The sequence below is a fragment of the Aythya ferina genome (genome assembly GCF_964211825.1).
Source record: "Aythya ferina genome assembly, chromosome: 11".
NCBI lineage: Eukaryota > Metazoa > Chordata > Aves > Anseriformes > Anatidae > Aythya > Aythya ferina.
This window is the reverse complement of record NC_140307.1, coordinates 7691152-7712916: the sequence shown is the minus strand read 5'-3', so window position 1 is coordinate 7712916 and position 21765 is coordinate 7691152. Positions and strand designations below refer to the sequence as shown.

The window sequence follows — 21765 nt, the reverse complement described above, 5'->3', positions numbered from 1 at the left end:
TTGGGATGTGCACCTGAATGAGGCCTGGGGTCTCCTGTCCCTGGCTCCCCAGGGGGATGGAGGCAGATGGGTGGGAAGATGACCTGACTATTTCAGAACAGGCTCAGCAATACCATGCTCATGGTGAGCATCAAGATCACAAGTCCTGTGAGGTCATTTAGTTCAGAAGCCTGCTGTGAGCAGAGACTTGACCAAAGCAAACTTTCAGATTCTAATGACACAGTAACAGTTCCTTCCAGAGCCAAGGACATGCCATGTAAACAGGCTCCACAAAAGGAAAAAAAAAAAAATCACCAAAAAACAGCATCTAGTTTTTTTGTTTTGTTTTGTTTTGTTTTGTTTTTAGCCTGATTTAATAGCATCATTTTGCTTTCATGCTTTTGGCAATGGCTGGTCCTGCAAATGAAGCATGCAGCCGTGGCAATCACGTGCAAGTGAATGCTGGCATAACACAGATCACAGCCATTGCATGTTATGCAAAAGATTTCCTTCATCCCGGACACACTCTGTTTCCTATGGCATCAGTAGCTCAATCCATCTGTGCTCAGCTCTAAATCATTTTGCTACATCAGCAGAAAGCAGGGTACAGCTGACTGCAGACCAAGAAGGCTCAACTTAGCGTTTGCTCACTGTACAGTGTCAGAGCAGGACCTTTCCCTGCCTTCTTACATCTGTTTTCTCATCTGTGAAATGGGAATTTTAATCCTAATCAGTTTGCAGTGAGAGCACCAAGGGACAGTCGAAGGAAATGCTTTAAAATGTAATATTCAGCTTTGTGTGCTAAGCTAGGCATCGGAGTGATTTTGTGGTGCAATTTAATTGATGCTTGTTCTGCATACAGTTAGCTAGCAGACGAGACTTAACATTTGTTCTCAAAAATGTGGTATTCTGTGCGAGGTGCAGAGAATACCTTTGAGGTTCTTACCTATGAGCACAGCTGAGCCATATGCCAGGATCCGCACAGTTCTGGGCGTTGCTTGGCTTGGTTTTCTCCCCAGAATTAATGTATTACTTAGTACCAGATTTATTTTTAGTAAAAGACATGTCTCATGTGACATAGAGGGCAGAGATGCCAAACAGAGAGTTTGGCAGTCACTGGACTCTACCATATGAGCTAAGCCAAGATCATGTCGTCACGTCCTTGGGACAACTATTGACTGTGTATGTCACTTTACTGGCAATTTGTCACTAGGATGTGTCTAGAGGAGACCAAAGACCTTGACTGCTCTGTAGTTTATTAGAAGTGAAATGGGTCTACTGGCTTCTCTGCTGCTTTCGGGGCCAAATCCTCTAGTGGTGTGACTCAGGGCACTCCCATTCGAGAAGTAGTGCTAATACTGTTTGTGTAAGCTGAGGGTTTGGTTCATAGATTCTGAACTGCCCTAAGATTTCTTCGAAAGGGAGTTAAATGTGCTCAATACATTGTACTACCTGTAATCTCAGATGATCCTGCAAGATTCAGGACATTGCAAATGCAGAGAGCTTGGCAATCTGTAATCATTTTGAGATTGCCAGAAAACCGAAGAGCTAGAGCTACTTAAAGGAGGAAAAAAATAAGCATTAGTGCAAAAGAGTTTTTGCAACAATCAAGTTTGATGTATGTCATGTTCTGTCGATAACATTTCCTTGGAGCCCTTCACAGAAAGGGAAAGCAACTTGTAAAAGCTGAGAAAGCAGGAAAGAGCTAAAATTGCGGACAGGGTTTCAAAGGAACAAACCAAGGAAAGGGTATTTCCATTTCCATTAAGGGAGGACATTCTTGGGAGTGCAGAGCAGCAAGCTGAGACCACACCAGCCAAGGCATCTCTGCATAGGAGGTGTAGAGCTGCACGGAGCTTTTTATCTTCACGCATCGCAGTTCTGAGCATCCCTGCACTTAGGAATGAAAGATGTTCCCGAGACTTTTTAAACTCCTTCTCTCTTTTGTAGAAAGAGACTTTCAGAGTTAGAAAAAGGGCTGGTCCACAGACCTCTGAGCACAATGCTGCGAGCTCAGGTCCAAATTCTGTCAGACCCCAGAAGGGCCTGGCTCGCACCTTCCATGCAGAAAGCCTGCAAGGCACTGTCCCCATTTCACAACCTATTCCAGCACTGCTCACCAACCCTGTCCCTCCTGCTTCCAAGAAACGTGGCTGGTCTCTGTACTGACCCTTCCCCACTCTGGTTTTAATCAGGCACAGAAACCAGTGGGAGCTTTGGAAAGCCAGGAGCTTGGAGAAGAGCTTTTGTTTGTACAAGAAACGTTTTCATCCAAACAAGCACAACGATCTCATTATTTTGAATAGGCACACACGTGCAGGAAAACTAGAAAGCCTCTCCCCCACTCCTTCATAGGACCAGAGAGATTTCTGTCTGTTTGATTCAGCTGTGGTGCTACAAAGTTATTAGCGCTTGCTTTTTTTTGGTGTCCGTAATGAGACAAGCAGACTTCTGAGCAGCATCACAAAAGCACTGTCTCTCATCACTGCTAAACCCTTGGACGCTTTATCCTCAGCAGAAATGAGTGCTGGAGCCTCGTGGCTGTGCTGCTCCCAGCACCGGCTGGGCTTATCAATTAGCTGCTTCCCCACAGATGGTGCTTCTTGTATAGGACAGAACAGAGGAAAAAAAACTTTCCCTGCTTAGAGACACTTGTTTAGAAACCTCTAGTGGATCTGAAGGTAAATCCATCTGCTTTCGACATCTTTGCATGTTTTCACCTGCTGGACTCAAGTGCCCTAGAGAAAGGCAGACTGTGATGGAGAGAGGGCCTTTCCCTCACATAGCACGCCCTGATGGGACCTCATCCATGGGCTCTTCCATTTCCAGGCTCTCCAAAGGGGCTGGCTTTCCTGCCTCCATCAAACACTGGGCATATCCCTGCCTGTAAGAGCCTGTTCTTTACAAACAGACCGCCTTTTTGCAGTGCGGTCCTGCAGTCATTTACATATTCAAAGCACTCTTTGAAAAGGCCTGTAGCACAGTTTTATGAGTGCAAAAAATCTTCCACGTAATTAGGTGATGCGCAGATGCCTGTGTATGGATTTTAGCAAGCCTTGCCGAGGAGGGACAAAGCCCTCTCTGTATTTCTGGAGGATGCTTCAGAGCACTGAGGCCCTGCAAAACTCATCCCAGCACCTTGCCGAATGCTCTGCTCCTTGCCTTGCCTCCTGGTTCACCACCAGTGTAGGGTCTGAGGATGTGCTTGGCAGTTTGTCATTTGATTTCTTTACAAGCCTGTTTTGGGAGGAGACAACATCATTTATCTCGATACATTTCACTCCCTATCCGTCATATTAACCAGGTGGGACTGGCGGGTAAGCCCCTGGGCGGGCAGGGAGGCAGCATCCAACCTAGCTCTTTTGAGCAGCTCCTTGTTGATGGAGCTCGCGGGGAAGCCCTAAGTTTGTTCACTTTATGTAAGGGCTGCTCCCTTCCCCAGGGCTCCGTTCACTCAGATCTCCTCATGCCTTTGTCCTCCCGCAGGTTGGAGGACACACCATGCTGCCCATCCGCTGGATGCCTCCGGAGAGCATCATGTACAGGAAGTTCACGACGGAGAGCGACGTCTGGAGCTTCGGGGTGATCCTCTGGGAGATCTTCACGTACGGGAAGCAGCCCTGGTTCCAGCTCTCAAACACAGAGGTACAACAGTGCTGAGACACCTTCAGCTGGAAACACTGCTTGTTACCATCCCTGCTTTCCAGACTGCTTGCAAAGCAATCCATACGCTGATTGTCCTCTCCTCGGCACCCGTGATAATTATTTGTTTTTTCAGATACAGAGATAAGAAACTGCAGATGGCAAAAGTGTCATTATCTCCATTTAAGAGCTGGGGAAAGCAAGGCACGCAGGAATGAAAGGGCTCTGCCAAAGCCATGCAGTGGGTTATCCCCAGTCTCTGCCCTCTGAGTTCCTGACATTGCTCTGTAACAGCCGCACCTGATAAACTCTTGTGTGCTGACAGAATACCCAAATTACTGCTCAGATATAAGTTATTGAGTCACCCTGCATTTCCTATGCTCTCTTTCTCCTTATTTTGTAGCTGACACTGTTACTGCAGCCTTCAGTTTGTGAGAAAGTGTTTGAAGCATGTGGCACACTTCTGTGGGGCTGTTTGCCACGGGGACACCTATTATAGAGTTTGCCCCTGTTCCTTGAGGATGGGACCCGAGGGGCTGGTTCATCCTTGTTATTTCTTTGAATAACAGTGTAGGGCTGCGCTGTAAAAAAAGTCGAGGGAAGGCTGGCTAGGATTAGCAGAGTGTCAAAGCCAAGGTCTGAGGCACATCAGCAGAAAGGCACTGGAAGATTTTTTGCTCAGAATAGCAGGGGGTATTATAGACGAGGAGCCGGATGCATTGACAGAGCCGTGTGTGGGAACCTTGCACATTTTTATCCTACTGTGTATCTAATGGATTTCAGAAATTTCACCTTTTGTAATGAGAAATGTGCATTTCTGCTTTCTGGATACAGATCCCTTAATTAAGTGAGTTGCAGAGATGGCAAATCCAAGGTGTTGCTTTACATCTCTAATACTTGCCCATTCGTGTGCTCAATGGGGCCTGACTGCATATCCCAAAGTAGCACACGCAAACATTTTAGAGACACAAACAATGGAATAGACAGCGACAGAAGTTATTTGTCACGCTACTTAATGAGCTGCTCTTGCATTTCCCTGGGAGGGTAAATACAAACACACACAAATGAGCATGTGGTGAGAGGCAGGCTGGAAAAGAGAGCTCGGCTGTCCTCGTGTTTTCTGCCTCAGTTTCCTCTGCAGGGTAGTGGGGCTGAGAAACGTACCCCAGGCAGGAGGAGGGATAGTGAAGAGCTGCACAGATGCAGGGTATTGGTTTTCCTACCATTCCTGGAAGAGCTGTGTAATTCCCTGTCCTACCACTGTGTCCACTTCTTTCTGAGATCTAAGGAGTCTCACCCACACCACGCTATCCTGCTGGGAGGGAGCTGTATTAGCTCTCATTTGGCTCATTTTGTTGGTCATGGAGAAGGGGAAGGACCCAGGGGACTGATGGCTCCACCAGCTCCTGGACGAGGAGACATCAGAGCAGCGCAGCCTGGCCACCACCATAAAGCCTGGTGGGCCAAGCAGCAGCACGCTGGGTGAGGGCATTGCCAAGGTTTAGGTTTGCCTTCCTTTCTGCAGTGCCTGCGTGGCCTCCAGAGCACTTTCAGCAGGTTTGTTCAAGGCTGGAGGACACCCTTCCACAGCAGGTGGATGAGGCAGGGAACAACTTAATCTGAAAGCCTCAGCCAGTCCATTAGCCCTGTGCCCTTTGCTCTGGAGAGACAGGGCCCACCGCAGGGCTCCTCTGCATGTCCAGGATGCCTGTCAGAAACCATAACTTACCTCCTGTACCTCCTACGTCCTCTCACATGTCAATGCTGCCAACAGCTTTGCCTTGATGCAGGCTTCTCTGCACACTGCATCCGCCTTGGCCTGCTTTCAGCAGATCCTAATCGCGCCCCTCTGCATTTATATGCAAACAGCAGAGCGATAAGTATCCGTTGAGCTGTGTGGCAGGGCCATTACTATTCATAACTGATAAATTCCAAACACCCCTTGCTGGGTGGCTTCCCTCAACACACTGCTTGGGATCTGTGACTGTCAGCAGAGCGTGGCAGGTCACTCGCACACTGCAATGCCAGGGCTCATCGGCTCCAGCCAAGGAGGCCAGGAGGTAATAGCAGCTCTCTGACAACTCGTACCCTCATTCCCTTTGCATCCATTCCTTCGGTGAGCAAAACTCAAACAGACACATAGGGGATGCCACTAGCATCCCTCTGAAGAGAATTTCATGCTGTCCAAGAGCTCACATTTCTCTCATTAGCAGCACTGACCTGACCCAGAACAAACTGTTAACACGGCAGTTTTTTTTTTTTCTCCATCACAGATGTGATTTGAGATGAATTTTTTTTTTTATTTTTTATTTTTCCAACTGCTTTTCTGTGTCAAAATGAAGCAAAGCTGCCCTTGGAGATGAAGGTAGAAAGAGAAGTGCTGAACTCTCTCGTGGAACTCTCCTGGGCTTTGCAGTGGAAAGGACTCTTGATTTTCAGGGAAATAAAACAACATTTCAGCTGTGTAAAATATCAGTTTAGTTTGGGGATTGTAAAGTTTTTTTTTTTCTTTTTTTCATTCTTCAACTATCAGGAAAAACCTGACAACTTCAATTAAAACATCACGCAATTTGCTTGTAACCTCCTGCCTGAAGGGTGCAGTGAGGAAGGGAGGTGTCAAATGAGGAAAGTTTTGAGGAGCTTCAAGACTGCTTCTGGAGACAAACTTCTCCCTGTAAAACTATTATTTCTGACACACAGATGAGCACTGAGGATCTGTGGACCTCTAGGCTCCTCAGCATTCCCATTCCCTCAATGGCCAAGAAGTATCTGGGACAGGACATCGTCCAGAAACTGCCCAGATCGTGCTGAGTTATTCTTCTTTTTCTTTCTTTCAGGTCATTGAGTGCATTACCCAAGGCCGAGTTTTGGAAAGACCTCGAGTCTGCCCCAAGGAGGTTTACGACATCATGTTGGGCTGCTGGCAGAGAGAACCTCAGCAACGGCTCAACATCAAGGAGATCTACAAGATTCTTCATGCTCTGGGCAAGGCCACACCAATCTACCTGGACATCCTTGGCTAGCAGTGGCCACTTGTCAAAAGTCCCTGCTCCTTTCTTCCGTCCTTCCTTCCCTCTCCCCCTCCCCAGTCCTTTGCCCCTCAGCTCCCAAGCAAACATCTTCATATAAACTCAAGTGCCTGCTACACATACAACACTGAAAACAAAACAAAACAAAACAGAAAGCAAAACAACAAAAATCCCACAAAAAAATGACCTGTAAGGCAGTTTGGCTTATATATATTTATAGATATCTCTCTCTATATAAATTCCACACCAATACAGAAAGAAGCTGCTGTTACAGAAAAATAAGACTTAAAAAAAAAAAAAAGAAACAAAAAAATGGGAGAAAAAAAAAAAGTAATTATATATATATAATTAAAAAAAAAAAAAAAAAAAAAAAGAAAAGAAAAGAAGAAAGGAGAAGGTATCTTCCCCCGAGCAATGAAGCAGTGAATTGTAACCCTGCTGTGAGTATGGTTCGGGCTGTTGGGCAGGGCTCTAGTCTGGCTACAGCAGTGATGCCAGCCCGGGTAGGAGCTCTGGGAGGAAAGCCCTGCCCCGGTTGTATGATATGCACTGAATGTGTGAAATCAGTCCTCCCTTTTTGTCCTCGCCTCCCTTCCTCCTTCCCAGCCCACAGGTGATGGGCGCAAAGCCAGGGCAGTGCCCCTGGATGAACTCTTTTACCAAGCCCTTTCCTCCTTCTCCATCCCTCCCTGCCCCTCTCTGCCTTCCTGCCTTTTTTCCTCCCTCCAACATTTCAGGACAATTTTTCTAATTTGCTGATTCTTAACTGTATAGACTCAAGGCTTTCAAACACACAGTCAAAGGATTGTGGCACCTACGGGTAAAACACACACCAGGAACCAGCTGCCCTCCTGCAGACAGCGCGTTGGCCGGACCCAGCCCTCCCTCCCTCTCTGGGGCAGGAGAGCAGTGGCACCGAAGGGACCCCCCAGTGGGCTGAGGGGCATCCTAAAAACCATTCCTGATTCATCCCAACCCATTCTGGTGTGTGAGACAGGAGTGCTGTTCTTCTCTGCACCTGGCAGAGATGAGAGGAACAACCCCCCCAACCCCAGCCCTTGCCTTTTCTCCTCACCCTTCACTTTCGTTGAGGCCATGGGATTGTTCCCCTGCCTCAGCTGTCCACACCACAGCTATATTGGTGTAGACCCTCAGCAGACAGGGTTGCATCCCTTGTTTCATGCACGGGGGAAGGCTGCAGTGAGCAGACCAGCTGGGAATCGCTTGCATGCCAGCTGAGCGTGCCTATGGGGTCAGCATATCCCAGTGCTCTCCCTCCCTATCCTCTTCCCTTCCCCATCCCTGCCCCATGCCTCAGTCCAAGCCTTGGGCACAAGCCAGTGGGTGCAAGGGAGGGGGACAAGGCTTGTGAGATGGCTGGGAACCTACCAACACCTGCCTGCGGCCCCCTTGCCATTCTCCTCACGTCCCCATCCCCTGAAAGGATTGATGCATCTGCCTTTGAGCTGTTGTGAAATGCAGAGGCTGAAGAATAGCTCCACAGGCAGCCCCGGGAGGAGGGGGGAAGGAAGGGAAGGTGCCTTCAGGAGCAGACAGCTCAGCGGATGGCCGCAGTGGCCAGCCTTGCATCTCAATGAGGATAAAGGGCTGACAGCAGCGACAGGGGGTGCTGGGGACAGCCAGGGAGAGACAGCAGCATCCTCCCTACAGCCCACCTCCCTGGAGCAGGAAATTATCCCTATCTGGGGAACGGCTGAGTCAGACGCTGAATCCTGCCCATCCAGACTGGGCTGAGAAAACAAAACCTTCCTGGGTTGCTTTTTTATTTTTCCTCCAGTAGTGGAGGATGAGGGGGAACCTCAGCTTGGCAGCCGCTCTCAGGAGGCAGGGAGCGGACGCCACAGGCATTGTCAAGGCAATTTTGAGAAGGCGACAATCGCCAGCACAAAAATAGCCTGCTCGGATGTGGTGCTTGTCTGGAAGGGAATGCAGATAGGGGAAGAGGAGACAGAGAAGTGATTTTGACTCCTTCCCAAAGCCAGAGTGGTGTTCAGGGCCAGGATGCAAGAGGAGATGGGTGAGACTGGCTGAGACCTGGTTATGGCCAGCTACTGAAAGGGAAGGCTTTGCATCCTCTCCTCATCCTCCTCGTCTCTTGCCCTTCTCTACCTCCCACTCATGGCTCTGACCTTATGGTTTCAAATGAGGCAGGAGACAATTCTCCAAGGAAGTTTGTGGTGGCAGCAGTGTCCATGGGTTCAGTTTGTGCTTGGGTGAGGGGATGGGTGGCAGTAACCATATGGGAATAAGGACACAGCCTTTTTCCTCACCCACCAGCTAAGGTTCATCTTTGGAAGTGAAAAAAACTGGTTGAAGGGTTGCTAGCCCTGGCATGGCTCTCTTTGTATGCAGGCTGCTTGGCTGACAGGACTGGAGAGTGTACGCAGGGAGAAGAAGTGGTGGCTGCTCATAGCCCAGTGCCTCCAAAAGGAATCCCTTCTCTGGGGCTGCCTGCCCCATGCCCCAAAAGGCCTCCTGCTCTCGTGGCTCCCAGGCACGGTGCTGGCCTGTGCCAGGCCACCATTTTGTCCACCCTCCTCTCTGGCTCTCATTTCTCTTTTTACCACTTTCATGGGCCTTCACACAACAAATTACCTAAAGACACTGTGTTCCCATAGCCGTTACTCCCCTAGAACCATTATGCGTAATAGCTATATCTTCCTTTCTTCCTTCTTTCCTCCTTCCTCTCCTCCCCACCACCACCGCCCTGTCCCTTGTGCCAGCTATTTGTATGGTCACGACAGTGAGGCAAGCACAGGAGCTGAGCATCTCACCAGGCTTCGGGGCCATGTGGTGAGAAATAAGCCTGTAAGAGGCAAGGGGATGGGCCCCCAGAAGATGTGAACTGGCTCAGACCAAGGTTCAGGCTGTCTGCTTTGCTGTTAGCCCCACTGAGTGCAGTGACTGCCTCAGAAAAAGGCCCTTTTGTCAAAGCCAGTTGTGAGCAATTGCTCAGAAGAACAGGACAAGCTGTAGTGACATCTCCCTGTCTGCTGCTGCTTCCCTGTGCCCCTTGGCCTGGTGGTGCTGGATGGAGGTTTGTTGGCGGGGAAGAAGGGGCTGTGTTGTATTTTGGAGACGTGATTGAAACTGCTGCGTCCCTTTTCGGTATGACAGGCCTGGTCAGGAGGGGAAGAGAGGCCTGGTTTTGGAGAGGAAGAGAGAAAGCATCTGTGCCGAGTTCCTGGTGAACACCCTGAGACCTCATTTCCAGAAGAACCTTCCCTGGGCCAGAAGAGGAGCAGCCCATCAGCATGGATGGTGGCGCCTTCCCTGTGGGATGAGGGGCTCTTGAGGGGATCCTGCCACTGCCCCACTGCATGTGAAGGGAGGAGGAAGAGCAGATTTGGGGGAAACCCTCACGGAGTGCCATAAGTCTCAGTGTGGGCAACATTTGGAGGCAAAGAGAAATGAGTTTGTGCTCCTTCTCCATTTCCAAGATAGTGACATCCCATTGCCCCAGCCTCTGCTAAGAGAGGAGAGCAATCCCTGTGGCATGGGAGCACCAACAGGTCTCATCCAGGTCCAGGGCAGGCCAGACCTTGTTCCCAGCACCTGACCTCCACTATCAGCAGTTTTCTGAAGGGGCTTCCTGAAAGGGAGCTGGGAGGAATGCTGCTCTGGGCACTGCTGACAAGAGGCCATGGTGCCCATCCGAGCAGCATTCTGCTCCTGAGCACTGCAAATGTGAGCACCAACTCAGTCCCTTAAGGGTGTCACTGACTTGATGCTGTCCCGGTGGGGAAGGCACTATTTAGTGCATGATACAGATGGCAATTTGATGCCAGGGCTGCAAAGTGTGGGCAGTAAATTTGGCTCTAGCCTTACGGGCTCATCTGTGGCCTGTCTTGTCTTTCCCAGCCATTATTTTTCCTTCCATCATGGTCTGGCAGCTTCCAAGTTGAAAGCTGAAATGTGGCTAAAAGGGAAGACTTGCAACGATCTGACAGATTGGAAGCCCACCCTGTCTCCCACAAAAAATTGCATATTGATCTAAATATCCCTTGAGGCATGTATTTTAGGGGTGAAAAAGAGCCTGGGCTGCCTCATTTCAGGCCTGTGTCTCTGCCCATGGGGTGTTGAATTGCAGACAGGTGGCTCTGGGAGCACGTGCTGCACAGACAAATGTGAAAAGTCTGGAATGCCTTTGGAGAGGCTGCTTGGTTGAGAGACATCATTAGCTTTGAGCCGTCTGCTTGTCCCCAGGAGTGGGCGGAACAAGGTGGTAAAATATGTGGGGAAATAAAAAAGCCAAGGAAAAGGAAGGGCTGGTTGTAGAAGGCAAGTGAGGATCTTGGGTTGGGAAATTGAGACTGGTTTCGGGAGTGTGGCATAGAATTTTAAGTACCACAGTGTATACAAGCAAATAAAAAAAAAAAAAGAAGGAAAATAGAAACATACTATGACACTAGGAAATTCAAGACGTTATACTGGAAAAATACTGGTTTAAAAAGGAGACATATATCAATAAAAGCAAGGGACCATTTATCCAGGCAGGAAAAAAATAGGCACGGTTTGTGTTCATTAGTTTTTTTTTGTTGTTGTTTTTTTTTTTTTTTTTTTTTTTTTCCCCTATAAGAAAATACAACTGTTACAAGGAATGACAAAGTTAAGTTTTTCTGGGCCACAGACAGGATTATAATAGGATTACATGAGCTGGTTCCTTCCACATGAAGGGCTCTTACTTCCCCAAAATCAAGTGCATGAGTTTCCCTGAATTCAGGCTATGGATCAAAGAATGCAGACCTGGGTCACTGCAAGCCCACAAAACCGTAAGTAGTTCTGGACACTTGATCATCAGTCATTCATGTACATTTCTGGGTGGAGACCATGTTCCATTTGGCAATGTGATCTTCAAAAGGTGCATTAAATCTTGCTCAATTTTCCTCTCCAGGGAGTGCCCACATCCTTTGCCCCACTGAATCCCAGTGGTTAATGAAATGGCAAAGCAAGTAGCTGAATTTGTGGTGCATCGTCTCTGTCCTTGTTTCCTGGTTTTCTGGCAAGGAATAGGAGTGGAGCTAGGCTCCAAATGAGTATCAAGAATATAAAAAGAGAAATTTCCCCTCTCAGCAGTGTTTTCCAGGAGTGGCCAAACTTGCTCAACACTAAGGTGCTCCCCATCAGGCTCTTGCATCAGTACACATTTAAGGTTTCTTCAAGTAGCTGTTAAGCTGTTAAGTCCCCCAAAATGAGTGTCTCCTTTGCAAGTGAGATATTGAATTTCAAGCCTGGAGAAAATAGGTTTTTTCAAACATTCATTCTGGATGGCTGTGTCATATATGACACAAACAGAGCTGTCAGTCATTGCTCAAATATGAAAACCGGAGCATTTGGGCTCTCCCATGTCTCTTATTCCCTCCCAGTACACTACTGAGCAATGAAACAGCTCCCTCAGAGAAGTGATAGGAGGCCCATTGCCTGCAACTATGACAAACTGAACCAAGGAAAGAGATAAGAGACCAAAGAGACCAAAGAAGAAAACAATCTTACTGCTTTTTTTTTTTTTTTTTCTTTTTTTCTGGGGCTGAACTAAGTGAGCTGATAGGTTGTTTTCATCTCAATGTCTTTACTTCTCACAAACCCAATCTGACCAGTCTTTTTAGACTGGAGGAGTGACCAACATTTCTCCTCTTTCCTGCTAACCCTGCAATAGTAGCATCTCTCCAAGGAGAAAAGAGGCACAACAAATCTAACCATCACTTCCCCACACCATCAGGAATCCTCTGTGGGAACTGATCTCCCGCCCGGCACAAGTGACTGATCCTACAGCTAAAAACTTGAGCAGTTGTTCTGTCGGGGTGTTTAACTGCTGAACTACTGGCTTCTTAGGACAAGGTCCCAGCAGGGAAGGACTGAAATACCTCTAAAGAAAATCATAGCTCTGGGAGGTCCGGATATTTTCTCGCATGCTTTCTCTCTCTCTCTGCTGGTTTCCAACCTCCCCAATCTTTGTTGCTTGATATTTAGATAGCTGAGTTGCTGCATTCACTGCGTTCAGAGCACAGAGGGCTGGTGAAGCTGTTTGATTTGGATGTGGTAGGAGAGATAAGATTTCTCCCCCTGCCCTCTTCTTTTTCTCCGTATGCAGCTCCTGTCCTTGCAGTTCTCAGGACTTGACTAGCAGAGTTTTTAAATGAAGCGAAAGTCTTAATGTGAGGTGAATCCCGAGACCACAAACAGTTTGGACTTCAAACAGTGAGAAAATTGGCGCCGAATGATTCCGCACACAAAGCAGAAAACTTTCATTTCCTGCAGGCAGGATGGAATTGACTGTTATATTAAGACTTCAGAAGGAGCACTGCCCCGGAGTAATTTCACTGCTGTCAGGCAATGTTGACATCTAGATTAACCTCTGTGCAGTGAATTTTACAGCAAAGCTCATTGTAATGCATGTGGGGTATCTCCTGTAAATCCCAGCTGAAGCCCACGGTGTCCCACCCTTCTGCACAGAAGAAAGGGTCGGGGAGCAGCCGCTATCATTTTTGACCCCAGCAGAGCGTGACTCTAACCTCATCCAGGCCAGTTCTGCTGAAACTGATTTTGATTTTCTACCCTGCCATAGTGACAGTAGCTCCAGCTTGGCTTTTTTTTTTTTTTTTTTAATTCCCTAAAGAGGTTTGCATCACAAGGCTGACTTTTTTTGCTAGTGATAAACAGCTCCCTTCACAAATCCATCCAACAACCCAGACCTAATTAAATGGCACTAGTTAACCAGTGGCAATTAGCTGCTTGCACTGATTAACTCCAAAGCATGCAATCCCCACAGTGCACTGATCAGACCTCATCCAGGACTGAATGGCAGACAAACTCCCAGCTGATGAGAGTCGATGGCATCCAACCCTACCCACTAGCCCACAGGCACACTATTAACTCTGTCTACCAAACCAGAACTGCATAAATTAAAGAAGTTCACACTGCTCACTCAGTGCAAGTCAGAGGACATTACAAAATAAATCTCCTGACTCCTGAACTCAGTGCTCCCACTGTTAGGTTGGAAGCGGAGGCCAGAACCAAGCCCTTTTGTCTTTTGCTGGAAGAGTGGGATGAGCAGCAAGAGGCAGGAGCCCAACAGCTTCTTCACTCTCTTATGTGTAGAGAAAATCCTGCCTGTGGTATTCAAGATGTATCTCTGAAATCCACTTTTTCATGAAAAAAATCAAACCACTAACATCTAAAAAAACTGGAAGAGGAAAGGAAAGTATTTGTTTTTGCCACACCTTCTTATTCATACACTTATTTTCAAACTCAGGCATTCCTCTGCAATCATCTGCAGAAAGGTCTAAGCAAGAGACCAGCTATCAGGTGCAGAATAGATTAGTCACTAACCATAAGGGCAAAATCTCACTAGTACGTCTGGAAATCTCTTTCAGAGCCTATCCATCCTTTCACCAGCAGGTCTTAGTAGTAGGTTTATTGTTATGTTTGTCAAAGTCATTGAATAGACTATGAAGTGGTGACATGCCTGACGTTCCTCTCAGCTTCAGATGTGTGCTCCTGGTACTTCTGAAATCAGGACCATAAGGAAGATCACTTCAAACTAACATTTACCATTCCCAATCAGAATGCAGCTGAGAAGGCTATCCAAGGTTATAGAGAAGGTCAAGCTGTTGCTTTGGACTGGGGAAGGAATTTGATGGACCAATTTAACCGCCACAGCACATCAAAACCTGGTGGCTTCATTTAAAAAGTAATCAGTATTGTATTTCGCTTTAGACATCCGTGCATTAGTGTTCTGCAAATATGATTTCCTCTTTGTTTGCATTATTGATGCCATAAAATGTCAGACACATTAAAGAAAAAAAAAAAAAAAGAGGCCAACCTTTGGGGTTTGGAATGATTCTGGCTGAATTGCAGTTGGGTTACTTTTCTTTTTATTTCCCATGGTAGTGATGCACTCTTACTCATTTTGCTATAGCTTTACAAAGAATTCTCTGTAAGTGTATCTATTCAGTCAACCTTATTTCAGGAAACACATAACCTTGATATTTTTTGCTATATATGGAAGAGTGTGTATGTGTGTGCAGAGGTGGGAAGGGGCATGGGGGAAGTGGGAGCATGGAGTTTTTTACAAGAGCCCTCCTGTGTCTGGTAGTAAGTTGTGTTTCTGCAATGCTGTGTGACACCCTTCTGGTGGCTGGGTTGATTTAATCTCAATTTAATCTCAAGAGCTGACTTTTGTGATTGTGATTTGAGGCCTTCTGGTTTTGCTCTGCCCAGTCATCTGCTTTCACCATTCAGCAGCCATGTGCTGTCCACAATGGTGCCTAGATGTCTATGCCACAGAGATTACAGAGCACTTGAGTCTCAGGCATGTGATAGAGGAGTTTAGCTCCCTCAAGTCCTTGACCAATGGCAAGTTTGCTGCTTTAGTTCGGTATCTAAAGTCCTCCCCACTTGAGGCTCCCTGACTCCTGTTCCCAAGGCAAATACTATTATCTGCTAAATGTTTTTTTTTCTCCCAGACCATTACAGAGCACAAACTTTGTCAGCCATCTACCTTCTGCCTCAGATGTCTATAACGAAAGCTGATCCATTGTTCAATAGTCCTGTGAACATTTTGGAAGAATATTCTCCTTCTTAAAGTGTAAAAAAGCACCCTCCCCAATTTTTACACTATTTTTTTGTTTATACCTTTTCAAAGAATTTCGATGGGCTAGAGGGAAAAGCTGTCTATCAGTCTGTCCTGTTAACTTGTTTCTACTTTGATGCACTCAGCAGGGAGCTCAAAGCTGTGGCTTGTGTGGTTTTCCCTCCTGCTTACCTAGTATGAGAATTAGGGTCTCTCTGTCTTGAAAGTAAAAGTGGAATAGGGTGGATTTCTCTCCCTTATGCAGGGATCTTCATCAGTGGTAAAATTTCTCTTGGGCTTTTCTTTCCACTGACAGTGAGACTTGGGAACAGGTAGAGAGGGATGCAATGCAGGAGTCTAAGGAAGTGACCCAACTAGGAGCTGGACTGCAAGGTCACCTCTTTGCCTATACCAAGCCCTTCCTACCTTCATAGAGCAAGAAAACCCCAGCTTTTAATTAGCAGCTTATTGTTCAGCTCTCATGTTCCTACACCAGTTTTGATGGCCTTCGGATGACCTTCAGATCTTCTCATCTTCACAGATCTATCTCTGGGGTATCCAGACAGTTCAAAGAGGAGACGGCAAGGTCTGAATGGGTATTTAATTCAGTGCATTTCTACTCTTTTTTTTTTTTTTCATCGGGGCAAAGACAGTGAAAGTGACAGAACAGAAAAATTATTTTCCCCAACAGGAGTAATGCAGTTTCTTTTTAAACTGAGATATTTAAGATGCCATGCAGCAGTACCTATAAATATGCCTTGAAATGTTGAATGAGCACAAGGAGTCTATTTGATTTTGTTTTTATGCCTGTAATTTCTCTCACCAAGAATTCAGCTGTTACTCAGCCCCCAGCAGGTTGTTCTGATTGCTGGAGAGATGGTTGGGATTGATTCCGGCTGGGATCTGTTCGAGTCCAGACTTCTTCTCATGTAGCTAGACTGAAACAATAGAAATAATCAGAAAAGGAGTGATTTGTTGTTGCTGTGTAACTAAACCTTCCTGTGCAACAGCCGGCTAAACCTTGAAGGGGTTGAACACCCACAACTGTGTCTGAAGTCAGTGAAGGCCATGGATACTGATGATCGCTGTAATGTTAGGAACAGGATGTCAGGAGAGAAGAAGAGAAATTCTACAAGAAAAACAAAAAACAAAACAAAACAAAAAAAACTCACAACATATGAAAAGAGATTGGTTGGTTTATAGTACAAGAAAATCCACCGCTGTACGTGAGAAAAGAATCAGAATATTCACCCTGGCAACAAAGAACATTGGCCATCAAGACAAGAGCAGATCTCTGTCCTACAAACCTCCCCTCACTTTTAATTTCCTTTGTCTCCTTCTGCTAATACAAGACAAATCCTGCCTTATGGCCTCCTTGAAATCTGAAATTAAGGTAAAAGGCAGATTTGGGAGAGGAAGAGAAGAGAGAGACCAGATCCTGCTGGATGGTGTCTTTTTTTTTAAACAAACAAACAAACAAACAAACAAACAAAACAAACAAACAAACAAAAAAACGCCCCTCTTTCTTCGATGCACATACTATTCCCAGTGAGGACAAACTGGTTCAATACTCAAGAACAAGAAAACCAGCTGCCTGGACGAGAATTTCCATGGACCCACTGACTGGGATCAGCACCAGGGACAGCAGCCGCCAGCCTCACCCCGTCCCTCTCCCCTCCCATCCTTCCTCCTACACAAAATGGGCAACTGGTATCTGTTTTCAATTGATGGAGGATGGGTTAAAACACTAATCAATCAATCCGATACAAAAGAACAATTCTTCTGCTAGAATTAAACCTTCTGCCTGGCTTTTTTCCCACACTTGTGTTCCACCTGAGAACATTCGGTCTCTTAGTTGGACTGTGAAACTTTCTTATCTTCCAGTCTACTGGGACAGCCTGACATATAGAGAGAGACTATACCGTTAGCAGTTTAGAAATTGAGTATTTATTTCATGTGATCCAGCTTTGACCATCAGCTAAATTTACTGTTTGTAACGAATCAACAGACAGATCTCCTGGAAAATTCAAAGTAAGGGGCATAAAAATGACACTGTAGCCCCTAAAAATCATTTCAACATCAATCCATAAAAAAGTCACATTACTGTGTAATGGAGACCTGTCAGAAAAGAGTCAGCCAAAGATGAAAAGCTATGCAGGAAAGAGCAAGCATCAACAGACATGGCTCTGAATGGAAAATAAGTTATGCCTCATGTATAGGAGAAGGCAGGTTCTTCAGTATCCACCTTGGTCAGCCTGCATTCTTGGGATTTCACTAAGAGAAGCTTTGCACAGGGACATGAAGGTCCAATTCCATCCCTGAAAAACATAAGGTGAGGAAGAAAGGATAGAAAGGTAAGCCAGAAAGATGGGCTCTTCCTCTCTCCCCAGCACATATATTCTCCTACAAACAGCTTCCTCCATATCCTTTCCCCTACATACTCCAGCAGTGATTTGCAGTCATGAGTATGGGACATCTGGACTGACACTCAGAGAAAGTGAGGACTGGGAGGTGCCTGAGACACAGAACCTCAAAACTTGTGAGTAACAATACTGAAAGCAAGGAATTGTGGCCAGTTTTCTGATGCTTAGGGACATCTAGGAAGGAAGAACTTGCAGGGGACTGCAAAGATGATTTAATAAGGGGCTCAGAGAGCAAATGGTGCTGAAGAAAGGAAGCCTGCTGGGACATTGGGAGAGGAAGCAAATAGGCAAGGACTCAAATCTCAGTAAGGGGTCAGCCATAGTGAGAGTAGTAAAAGTCATATATGCACTGTGGTAAGGCAGTAGAGAGTTCTGACCAGGAGAGTGCTATGGATGTGAGGAAGCAGTCACTACAAAATGATGTACTCATCTGAATGAGTGCTGAAGGTTTGGAGAAACAAAGGCCCACCTTTTCTGCTACAAACCCTTAAAAATACTATGATTTCCACTGGGTTTATTCTGCTCTTGGATTGCTCTGGTTTCAGTATGAACAGGCTGTCTTGTTTTAGATCCCTCACTTGCCCTGCTCAGCCCCCACACCCAGCCAATTCCCTGTGTGAAAGAGAATTGCCTTTTTCTTTTTTTCCCAGAAGTGTCCTTTAAATTTTCAGCTAAACTGGGAGGCAATTTCTTGCATGAGAGCTTCGTATAGATAGGCTTAAAGCAGAACAAAAATAAATAAATAAATACTCTAAATAACCTTCCTCTCCCCTACCTTGTCTTAACAAAGTGCTACTTTACATATGTTATTTCAATAGAAATGAAGGATTTTTGTGCAGGCAAACAACTGACATTGATTTAGCTTTCAGCAAGTGCTGCAGCTCCCTCTGCCTCTTGTGTGTCGGGTAAGGAGGCAAGGTTTCCCCAGGTAAAATCGAGGGTACACACCCTCAGGCATTTCCCATGCTGGCACTCTTGTCACTAGGAGAAACACTACTCTCTAAAAAATGCCATGGGTATATTTAACATGCAGGAAACTGCTCCTACACCTAGCTGACCTGCCCTTCGGCCACACAGGCAGGCTTGGCCCCAGAAGGTGCTGATCCACAGCTCACTCTGGCAGGAGAGCTGGCAACAAGAGGGGGATGGGGCTAGATCCCAGAGGAAAGATATTTTGGTAGAGATTTTGTTGTTACTATTATTTAAACCAGCTTATTTTAATCTCTGTTAATGTCACTGAAAGTCTGCATGAGCAGAAAACAAATCCTCTGGTGATGCTTGCTGAATTGATTTTTTGACGGTCTATTTTTTTTTATCTATTTATTTTTTAATTTATTTATTTTTATCCCATGTACCAATCCATGTGTTTTCTTAGTTTGGGGCTTTTTTTTGGCATCCTTTGTATCCTATTTGCCAACTGAATTGCTGGTTCTCAACCTTTTCCATCCTGCAGTCTCCCCTTCTCCAAATCACAACTCACCCTTCTCCCCTTCTGGGAACAACCCAGGTTACCCCTCAAGGGAGAACCTGGCAAGAGCAAGGTGGTCACAACCTCTGCCTGCCCAGCCCACCTCCACTGGCCCCAGTTCAGAGGAAGAGGCATCCTCTACCTGCCACGCCACGTGCATCGAGTACACTGCCACCATGGAAGGGGACGACTGATACAGTGTTAGTCAGACTTACAAGAACACTTTTAAAATTAAGGATTTGCAGTGAGGTCAAGGGACCTTTTATTAAAGTGCTGAGGTATTTCCCCTCCCCAGACCTTCCCTTCCCTTCTGCCCTGCATTGTCCCTTCCTCTCCCCCCAGCCTTGAAATGAAACAGAAAATTATTTTTTTAAAACTGTGTCGATAATTTATGTTTAGTATAAAGGATGATTTAATTGCATCACCAAAGGTCATTTTTTTCATCTTCACCTTACTGCCCCAGCCCTGAGGCCATGCGCCCCCTCCTCCCCATATGTCTGCTGCCCTCCCCTCCATGCACCTCACGCATCCCCTGCCACCACCACACCACAAAGACGTGCTCCAGGTTCAGCCAACGACCGCTGGAGAACCGAGATTTCAAAGCGAAACCTCCGCTCCAGACCACCACAAACTGGAACCATTTCCACCTTGAAAAATAGTCAGTTGCTGCAAATGAAAGGCAGACTCATTTCTTGAATTACGTAAGTTTTTTTTTTTAAAGCCTTTTATACCTATTTACGTGTGCGCGTGCGTGCACCACGTGTACACAGGGGTATCTGTGCGCACAGATGCACACGAATCTCTCTCTCAAATATAAATATATTGTATGTTAGAGCTGTAAATATTCCTTGGTCATGTGTCTATGTCTTCTTCAAAGTATCATATCCTCAGTGTTACGTTGACAACTCCATTTATTGATTGATAAAACTGTGTGTAGACCTGTACCCTCCTGACATAGTTTATGTAGCTCTCTCTTCTCAAATAAAGTACAAAACTACCACTAGCTGGTCCTCCTCTCCTTTCTGTTCCATGCTGAACATTCGGCTTTAATTCACAAAAGTCTATGCTGAAAATTAACACATTTTCCAGCCATCCCGACAGCACAGGAACCTCCAGATGATGCTTTAGAGCTTGTGTCAGGCCAACGAGTATAATACTTAGAACAAAATGCAATAATCCATAGGTGAAATATTGTCCAAAGTGCAGCAACTGAAGGTCTGACTATTGATCTGATTTATTCTTCGCACCTGCCCCCAGGTACAGCCTTCACAGCTCACTTCATCCTGGTAGAGAAGACAGAGTCCACGCTGCTCCTCCCCTCTGTCAGTGGGTCTCCACACCACCACATCAAGCAACCCCCTCAACAGTGCAGAACACCCTCCTTAACCTAAAAAGGATTCAGTAACTTCCTTGTGTTGTTGGTTTTTGTTGCTTGGAGAGCTCAGCACCTAAACTCAACGCCCCTGAGGACATCTTGGGACTGGAATCAAGATTGAGGAATAAGGCACAATTCACCACTGTCACCTTGACTTGACACTGGTTTCATGCAGAAATAACCAGGAGCAAAGGATTTTTTACCACTGCAAGTTGAAAAAAAAAGCTTTTTCACAGATACACTTACTGGGCAAAACCATAACAGTGATTTGTGAAGTAACGCTTAATTTACTGCAACTGACACCACACTCTAGCTGCCAGGAATTTGACTGACAATTTCTATTTATTTATATCCTGCTATACAATATCTGCCTTAATGCTGTAAATTTTTCTGATTGGAATTTCACAGTGTCTGCCTGGATATTTATTGATCATAAAATAATCTGCACAACCTGTTATACTCAAAGCAGGCACAATGGATGCCGGAGAAATCACTTGACAGGATCCGGGTACCAGTGTCCAGGTAACAGAAGATGTTCAGATGCAATTTTTATGGCATTATGTATTACCAAGAACCAACCTTTTGAACTACTTTTCTGCTGTTTCCTGAAAGCCCCCTTCTGAAACACTTCCAAGAGCCTGGTGTTGGTTTCCTATCAGCAACTCCATATGGACCCCTGCAAGTTGCCTCATTTGCAGCTCTTCACTACTGAGAAATCCCACCTTCACAAGGAAACGTGATGTTTTCACAACTGTTCACTAACATGGCCTGCAAGAGAACTGTTTGGCTCTTTCAGCAGCAGTGAGACTGCATTTTTTTATATATTTTATTTTTGGCATGCAGAGACAGAAGCAGAAAATTTCTGCCCACAAGGGAAAAACTGTGAAACTTTGTCCCAGTTGGGAGTTCCTATATTGCCTGGTGAACAGTCTTATTTTTTACTTTTTTTGTTTTTATTATTATTATTATTATTTTTTATACAGCTTCAGCTATACAGCTTTTCAGTATCTCCAATGGATGAAGCCTCCTTTTCCCCATGAGAATACACATCCTATGCCAACCCACCACACAGGCATCTTCCCACCAGCATCCTCCCAGTGCAACACTCCTCCCAACCCAGCACGTACACGTACACCCTGATACTCCCACCCACCACTCTTCTGCCTGCTCCTGTTCTTGTTCAACAAGAGCCCAGATTTAGCCTGCTCTTTTCTCTATAAATGCCACACTAGTTATTTGTTTCTGCTCCTTTCTGA

General features: G+C 46.0%; 1 protein-coding gene and 1 long non-coding RNA gene across 9 annotated transcripts in view; one reads left to right on the top strand and one right to left on the bottom strand.

Annotated features, from left to right (window-relative positions):
• Positions 1-11114, top strand: part of NTRK3 (neurotrophic receptor tyrosine kinase 3) — a 195306-nt gene extending 184192 nt beyond the window's left edge. For 6 of the 7 annotated variants that reach the window (XM_084532677.1, XM_084532678.1, XM_084532682.1 and 3 more), the window contains 2 exons: positions 3466-3624; positions 6459-11114. In XM_084532677.1, coding sequence (XP_084388803.1) covers positions 3466-3624; positions 6459-6644 — 345 coding nt within the window. In that variant the 3' untranslated portion in view covers positions 6645-11114. The remainder of the gene's footprint in view (positions 1-3465; positions 3625-6458) is intronic. The other variant, XR_014696952.1, reaches the window with a different exon arrangement.
• A 135-nt stretch (positions 11115-11249) lies between these two features.
• LOC311442777 overlaps positions 11250-21765 on the bottom strand; it is a 40678-nt gene continuing 30162 nt past the window's right edge. For both annotated transcript variants that reach the window (XR_014696854.1, XR_014696855.1), the window contains one exon: positions 11250-17561. This is a non-coding gene — a long non-coding RNA (uncharacterized lncRNA). The remainder of the gene's footprint in view (positions 17562-21765) is intronic.